At 41.1% G+C, this 8,258-nt stretch overlaps 1 protein-coding gene across 1 annotated transcript in view; it reads left to right on the top strand.

The window, feature by feature from the left end:
• The window catches only part of LOC102039932 (protein-glutamine gamma-glutamyltransferase 6-like), a 14,404-nt gene extending 7,125 nt beyond the window's left edge, over positions 1 to 7,279 (top strand). Inside the window, exons 5-14 of the mRNA XM_005422214.1 lie at positions 988 to 1,106; positions 1,351 to 1,476; positions 1,620 to 1,800; positions 2,056 to 2,191; positions 2,561 to 2,664; positions 2,761 to 3,003; positions 3,667 to 3,984; positions 4,941 to 5,104; positions 5,783 to 5,907; positions 6,937 to 7,279. Of these exons, the coding sequence (XP_005422271.1) occupies positions 988 to 1,106; positions 1,351 to 1,476; positions 1,620 to 1,800; positions 2,056 to 2,191; positions 2,561 to 2,664; positions 2,761 to 3,003; positions 3,667 to 3,984; positions 4,941 to 5,104; positions 5,783 to 5,907; positions 6,937 to 7,087 (1,667 nt within the window). The 3' untranslated portion in view covers positions 7,088 to 7,279. The remainder of the gene's footprint in view (positions 1 to 987; positions 1,107 to 1,350; positions 1,477 to 1,619; positions 1,801 to 2,055; positions 2,192 to 2,560; positions 2,665 to 2,760; positions 3,004 to 3,666; positions 3,985 to 4,940; positions 5,105 to 5,782; positions 5,908 to 6,936) is intronic.
• Positions 7,280 to 8,258: the final 979 nt, after the last annotated feature.

Here is an 8,258-nt window from a genome sequence, read left to right as displayed (position 1 = left end):
CCAGTGCTCCTCCCACTTTTTCCAACTGGTCCACACCTTGAAGGGCAGCACCTGAAACTGCACACAGGTCTGCATGTCCATGCTACCCCAAAAATTCAGGAATCAACAGTGATGATATTATTTTTTAAAAGTGTGGACAACAACCACAAAAATAGATTTATATCACATGATACAGTTTTTAAAATAAACTGCAATTTTTTTTATTTGCAGGAAGGGGAGGATGGGAAGTTCCTATAGGAAGGTGAAGAAGTTGATTCAATAAAATAGAAAAGCTGATCTTTTTGCATGTATTTCCTGCAATCCTGAACCTTTCAGAAAATATCTTTAAACATTATGGAATTAAAAGCAGAGCTAAGCAGATATTGCTACCTAAAGAGTAACCAAAACAACCTAAACCTCTGTGGGAACCAATGCTTTCATAGCAGCTAAATACTGTGCCATAAACTTGGAAAAACAATGAGGAGCAATGAACTCCAAGTGAATGGCTGAGCAGATTATCCTAATAACATTCCTGATAGGACTTTGGATCAGGCAAGCAAAGGTCTTCATTTAGGAATCTTAAAACAAGACAAATACATCTGGAAAAAAGAGAAAAATGTCATCTGTGTCATTATTTTCAAATCTTTTTCAATCTGTTCCACTTCTAACTACCCTGAGAAGACAGAAAAATGTGGTGAGCTAGCCTGGACTTTTGTCTATCTTCATCACAAAAACACAATGTGCAGACAGGGGACATTTAGATAATACACAAGGCTACACTAAAAGTAGGGGAAAAAAGTTAAGTAATATAATGTGGATCCTTCTTTCACCCCCTCACACCTTCCCTGGCCATATATAATAACAGACATTTCCACTGAACTGCACCTCTTCATGGAGCTGTAATAATTCTATTTTTCAAATAGTTTTCTCCTTGCTCAATCAGAACAGAAATGTTTCTGAAAGGTTGCTGGTATTCTCAGCTTTAAGCCTGCCCAATTTGGTTTTCAGGTGATGATGTCTACATGTCCAATGAAAATGAGAGACAAGAATATGTTCTAAATGAAAATGGAATAATCTTTGTGGGCAATGCAAGGTACATTGAAGCAAGAGGGTGGTATTATGGACAGGTAAGTCACAAGGAATTTCTTTGGACTCTCATTCTGTCTCCAACAGCATTTCTCTTATTTGCTGTTTATATAATAAGTGCACCAACCTGGGTGGCCTTACTTGTGGTTTGCTCACAGTGTGCCCCACTGTCCCTATCACCTTTGGGCTGGGATATCTCAGAAGGGAGGAACTGCAGTAAAATCTCCTTTCATTCCGCTTGTGAAACCATCCATTTTCTTAAAAATGTATCTTATCTGATCCCAGTTTCAAGACCTCCTAAACATCTGTCTGACCATGCTTGATCTGAGCCTGTACTACCGTCAGGACCCAGCCATGGACGTGTCCCGAAGGGGAGATCCCAAATACTTGGGCAGAGTCATCAGTTCTATGGTAAGGAATGGACAACTTAACCCCAGCCCCGCAGGAGTGAGCAGAAAGCACCTCTGAGGCTCAGCCATGAGCAATAAATGAGCTGCATACAGTGCATTGCAGACAATTCATTTTGTGCGTTCTGCCCACTGGCCTCTCTTTAGATCAATGGAAATGATAACGACAATGGAGTTCTCCTGGGGAAGTGGCAAGGGAGTTTCCACTCGCATGAGAACCCCTCCAGGTGGGATGGCAGCGTGGTGATCCTCAAGAAATGGCGCCAGGACAACTACAGACCTGTCCAGTACGGCCAGTGCTGGGTTTTTGCAGGTGTCATGTGCACAGGTAAGCTGTCAGGACAGAGGGCTGGGCTGAAATGTTGGGACCTCTGGTTTTATCAAAACTACAAAGCAATAATTTCTACAAAAGGAACAACACTGTGAAGACCATAAATGCTGAAGAATCACAAATTATTTAGACACTTCATTTCTCAGATATTTGTAATCATTGAAGCTTGTAATTTGTAATTTGTAATCATAAAGCTGTGTGGGTTCTGTTGCATTTCTTGCTTGTTTGTTTTTTTTATAAAATGTATTTCAGTTTTGAGGTGCCTGGGGATTCCAACTCGCTTGGTTTCAAATTTTAACTCTGCCCATGATGTGGATAGAAACCTGAGTATCGATAAGTACTATGACAGCTCTGGAAGGAGTCTTAATATCAGCAAGGATTCCACATGGTAAATATAATTTCTTCCATCTCATCAACAACAATAGAGGGAATCTAGGAGACCTAAAAACACTAGTAGTTCAAAAGCAGCTGAGTGGGCAAAATGTAAAACAACCATTCAAATTAATACTGCAGACATCTATTTGGAAAACAAACAAACAACATACTTTATTATTTTCCCCCTCCCTGCCCTGAGGTCTATACCTCAAAAGCAGACAGTAAATCTGTCCTTTGAAAGAGGTACTGTAACTTGACACTTTGTGCTTCAGTTTAGAATTTAGAAATTTTTAAAAAAAAAATTCACTATTTGTCTCCAATTGGAAATTTGCATGACTACTCTATATTATTGTTCTTTTTAGACATTGTTCTTTGTCTCCAGGGATTATCATGTCTGGAATGAAAGCTGGTTTGTTCGCCCAGACCTGGGAAGGGCATACAATGGGTGGCAGGTTTTAGATGCAACTCCACAAGAACAAAGCAGAGGTAACAGCCTGAGGTCTCAGCCTGACTTAAGAGTCCTTCTCCAAACTGAGCACAACTAATAAAGTTTAACCTATGGGGGTTTTTTTACATTTTTAGGAATTTTTCAGTGTGGCCCTGCATCTGTCTTAGCCATCAAAGAGGGTGAAGTCAACCTGGATTACGACACCTTGTTTGTGTACTCAGAGGTGAACGCCGACTGCAACAGATGGATTGTGTACAATGATGGAAGCAAGAAAAGGGTTTATTGTGATACTGAAATCATTGGCAGGTCCATCAGCACCAAAGCTGTGGGCAGCAACGGCCGTGTGGATGTCACTGCTAACTACAAATATCCAGAAGGTAGAGGAATTAGCACAAATTATCTCCTATTATTGCCTACTGAATCCTTGGTGCTGGAAAGCTGCCATGGATAGACAACCTGCTTGGTTTAAGCATCTCTCCCCTGCCTTCAGAAAATATTTCTGCCAGTGTGCTCCGATTAGTCTCAATACAATGGGTGTTATATTTCTGGGTTTGTGCATTCAGTAGCTTCCTTATTAAGGGATAATACAAAATATACTTTAGTCCCTTCCACAAAAGCGTAAAACTTAATGCATACACAAAACAGGGCTATAAAATACATTTTACTACCCAAGGCAAACAAACCCTCAGGGTTTCACTCCTCAGTGTTTTACTGCAACCATATTTAATACAGAGGCTGGCTCCCATCAGATCAGCAGAGTATCACTTAGCACATTACTGCATGTTCTGACCAGAGAAAAAGAAATCTCACTTCTAAACAAATACAAATGCATCATATTTCATTTTAGTGATTTATTCACCTTGCCATGGTATATCCCCTGTGAAAAACCTGAATGGAGGTTTAATGAAGATACAGAGAGCTTTTAGGTATTGCATATTTCTGAGTGATGCTGATATCCTGTATTGGTCTGAAAACCTTTACAGAGAGAAAGTGCATGTGCAACAAAAGTAGAATTTTACTTGGTTCTCTGCTTCCACCAGGTTCTTCTGAGGAAAGACGAGTCTATAGAAAGGCCTTGAGTAAGATATTGGGAATAAGTGTCACAGAAGGACGCACAGACTCTCCTGGGGGAAGATCTTCAGAGACAATGAGAAACCCTGGCATTGCTGGGAAATTCAAGCTGGCTGAACCTCCAGTTTTTGGCAAGGACATTAACCTGGTCCTGGTCCTCAACAACCTCTCCTCCGACCGCAAGAGCATCAGGGTGGACATGAGTGCCTCCACCATCCTGTACACAAGGAGAGCAGTGGCAGAGATCCTGAAGGCAGCCACTGCTGTGGAGCTTGGTCCTAAACAAGGTAACTTTTCATGTCCCTAAAGAGCCAGTATAGCTCTGCTCCCAGCCACAGGAAGGCAACTAGAAGGAAGAAGCATCAGTATCATACCTGTATCAGCTCTTGGTGCAGTTACCCATTGTTTATGAGTACATTTTACATTATTTCTTTTCCTCTGAAAATTTGCACTAGTTCAAGCACTAAGTGAATGTCGCATGAAATGTTACATAGGAGGCTACACTTATGTTATAGCTCCAGAAGGAGCACCATGTGTGTGTGTCATGGTTTCTATATGTATATATATGTGCATGTGTGTGTGTGCTGATTATTACATAGGAACACATCTTACTCTTAACAAGTATAAAAAGTCTGATGTGTGCCTTCTGGCACCCAACAGGCAGCACACGAAAAGAAATCAACTAGAAAAAAGCTTAAAAGTTACAGTGAAACTCTATCTCTCTTTTGAAGAGTTAAGACTATTGGAATTATTATAGAGATCTTTTTCATCCCCAGGAGCTACAAAGATTAACATTTTTTCCCATACACAGCAGAAAAGTTGTAGGACTACAATGAGCAGCTGACCAGGTCACTTGAAAAGGATCTCTGTGAAACTTGACCCAAACTTTCTTCTCGACTGAGGTAAAATAAAAAGGTTATAAGGAGGGAATAGATTAAAATAGTTATACCTCTAATCATAAGAAATACAAAAGGCCAGGAATCCAGTGAAATGCAGATAAGCAGACTCCCTCAGTTTCAGGCCAATATCCTCTATTCAAAAGTGTATGGGTCAAATGAGTTAAAGTAGGCAAGGATCACCAGAAGAGGGAAATACACAATCAGTCTCACAAGAAGGAAATATAAACAAACTCCACTGCCATCTTTTTTCTCTTCAGTAATTAACGAAACCCCTCACTATAACTCTTTTCTCTTTAGCTTGCTTTGAAAATGTAATGGTTCCTAAATATATCTCTGAATTCTAGGGAAGCATATCCGGGTAAAGATCCCTTATACTCATTATGGAAAATATCTGACCACTGACAAAAGGATCCAAGTGACTGCTTTGTGTGAAGTCATGCGCTCGCACGGGCTGAAGCTGCTGGTGGAGAAGACAATCATTTTAGAGGACACAAACATCATCATTAAGGTGAACAATTTTCTCCCTGATGTTCTGAATAGATGCTAAAAGATCTTTCTGGAGTTCAGATCTTAAGATGAGAATCTGGGGATAAATGTATTACATTTAGGTTGCCATTTCAGATGTTGTTCCGAAATTCTGCCTGCTTGAATTGAGAATGCAAGGATGTGAGAGGCCAGTTCTGAACTTTGGCCTGAATCTGCCCCATTTTTCAGAACAGCTCTGTTACCTTCTTTTTTCCCAGTCACAAGCCACTGCCTTATGTTCCACAGTACTTGTTTTCATTCCATGTATTGGCAAGTGCTTGTGTTGTCCTTGAAGAACATTGCCAAAATTCAGATTTAAACCCTTAGTTCTAACCAGTGCTACAGCCAGTTCGTATTGTTTTAGCACTTTAATCCCAATCAATGATGTGCCAAAAAAAGAAAAAAAGCCACTCAGCAACCAAAAGATCAGACAGGTTTTGTGGGACACGTCTGTGTAGAGCCAGGGCTCTATTTCACTGAAATGATGCACAAAATATTGCAGACAGCTGGACAGCCCTATTGAGCTGAGCCACATCCAGCTTCAAACTTGAGGAAAGATAATGTTTGCCACCTAAATGCCAGTTGCAGCTCCACGGAATCCTGACTCCAGGGAGCAGAAACATAAACCAGGGAGTGACCAGAAAGGTGTTTTGTCCCTCAGGTGCCCCGGAGGGTTGTGGTGAACAGAGCTGTGTCCCTGGAGATCTCCTACGCCAACCCCCTCCCGGAGCCCGTCAGCCGCTGCGTGCTGCTCGTCACCCTGATGAACCAGCAGGTCAAGATCAAGTAAGTGCAACCTGCAGCAATCCCTCACTGCCTCCAACACCACCAACAGCACATCTGACTCTCAAACAGAAGGAAAAAACCACACTTCACTTGTCTTTTTCATATTTTCTATTTCTGAAAACAAAAGTGACGCCATATGATTCCTGAATCATGTGGTGTCTTTTCCACATAGACCTTCTTTAACAACTCAAACCTGCTAACATTCTTTTTTCCTGGGAAAGCAAATGCACATGTCAAATTCTTTTGTCTCTCTGCAGCTTATTCTACAGTTTGGTGTTCTGGTTTTATTTTCACATACAATACCCTGATATGACAAAGATAATTAGGCTAAAGCAAACAAGTCAGACACTCCCCTTGGTTCAGCCCAAACAAAAAGTTGCTCTGTTCTGCTTTAAAGCAAGAAAAAACTTGCCTTTTCAAAACATAAAAGCAAGTTGTTATTGTTTTTTATTTTCTTTTCCTCTAGACTCTGCTGCTTTATGGATCAGCTCAGTGTTGAGTAATAGTTTGTATTTCCTAAAGCTTCTTCTATTGTAAAACAGCCTGACTTGCTTTGTCTGTGGAACTATTTGGACTTAATAATCCATAAAAGAAAAAGGAAAACATTATTCCAGTAAAAGACTAAGCCAATTTAGGACAAAAGGAGATACAAACCAAAGCACAATGGCCATTAGAAAAATCATTATTGCCAAAATGGATATGAACCAAGCAGGCACTGGACAGAGCACTGACCTTTGACGTCAAAGTTTTTCTATTCTGAGTTTGTGCTGACTATCCAAATTTGCATCCAGCCCTAAGACGAAGCTGTGACATTGCAACTCTCTTTTCCATAATTCCATTTGAGAGTAAAGGAAGATGGTTCTCTCCTTTCTCATTTCTTAGTCTACACAAAGCCTCAAACCCTAAGTAATTCTCAAAACCTAAGGCTGGGTCTCAAGTAACTGCAGTTCTGTTTCTTGGGAATCTTATAAAAGACAATGCAAGCCTGAACTAATTTTTTTCTTTTCTTTTTCTAATTTTTTTTTTCAGTTTGGCACGACTGGCACCAAGGGAGAGATCAAAAATTTATTTTGAGTTCACACCTCGGAGGGCTGGGCCCTTACAGCTGCAAGTAGACTTCTCTTGTGACAAATTTTCACACGTTAAGGGATTTGTAACAATTGCAGTAGCCCCTGCATAATGTGATGGAATCAGCCTTCCATTTCAGCATTAACACAGCAAGACACTCTCCTCTGTATAGGGACAGTGGTGACAGAAAGGAACTTTGCACAAAAAATGATGACCTCTTACATCGCAATAGAATCAAGTCTGCTTTCATGGTGCTTAACTATTTAGTCTCCAATTGTATTTCTCTTCCCTCCCACCCCCTGACAAAAGAAAAAAATTCAGCCCCTTCTTTATAGAAATAGTTCCACTATTTTCAAATCTCATTCTGTTAAGCTCCCAGTTTTGACTTTTCCCTCAAATAATTAATACAATCTCCTTTTGACCACATTCTAATTGTCAGCAATAAATAAAAATCATTCTCAACTGTATTGTTTTGTAATGATTTATACATTCTATGGGGGTAGTACAAGAAATCACAAGACTGAGGAAAAGGGATTTTTTTCTTCATTTCACAAGCCACTAACCTAGAATAATGGAACATTTCCTCCATTGTTCACCTAATATCTAATATGTATTTTTGACACCTATAGCTCCATGAATGGGGAGGAAAAAGCCTAGGGAAGATGGGAAAAGTGATGCTTGGCAGTATTTGTGTAGCCGTGGGCACAGGCCTGTCACAGAGCGGAGAACTCATGCACATATTCAAAACAGTAACTTAATTCTTAGGCAGCCTGACAGAGTCCCAGGCTCCACAGAGCACGGGGAGGGTTTTGCAATAGTGTGGCAGCCCAGCAGCACAGGGTGAATAACTCCTCTTGCCCACCAGTGAAAGGTCATGAGGACAAGGAACACATCTGGCTTCAAACCCTCCCTGTGGCTCCCTCAGGGCAGCCCTGACCCCACACTTGTCAGTGTCTGCAGACAGAAGCCTCTTTTGTGGGTTCCCAATCCCAGCATCTCCAGGTACCAGGCCTGCCCTGAAAGCCACCCTTAAGTGGCTGTGAGGATTCCCTGCTCCTGCAGCCTCTCCAGGTGATGACTGGGCAGGTACAGGAGCTGCCAGGTCACCCTGAGAGCAGGATATGGGGCAATGGTGGTGTGCAAACAGCTCTGCCAAGCCTGAAGAGTTACATTTACTGTGTGACTTACAAAAAAGTTTAAATCAGAATTAATAAGCTGGAAGAGAGCTGTTGCGAGTTATGGGCATGGGCATTTTTGTCTGACAGTTCAGAGTTTGAGGTTTC

Source organism: Geospiza fortis, unplaced genomic scaffold (assembly GCF_000277835.1).
Source record: "Geospiza fortis unplaced genomic scaffold, GeoFor_1.0 scaffold188, whole genome shotgun sequence".
NCBI lineage: Eukaryota > Metazoa > Chordata > Aves > Passeriformes > Thraupidae > Geospiza > Geospiza fortis.
This window is presented reverse-complemented; position numbering and strand designations above follow the sequence as displayed.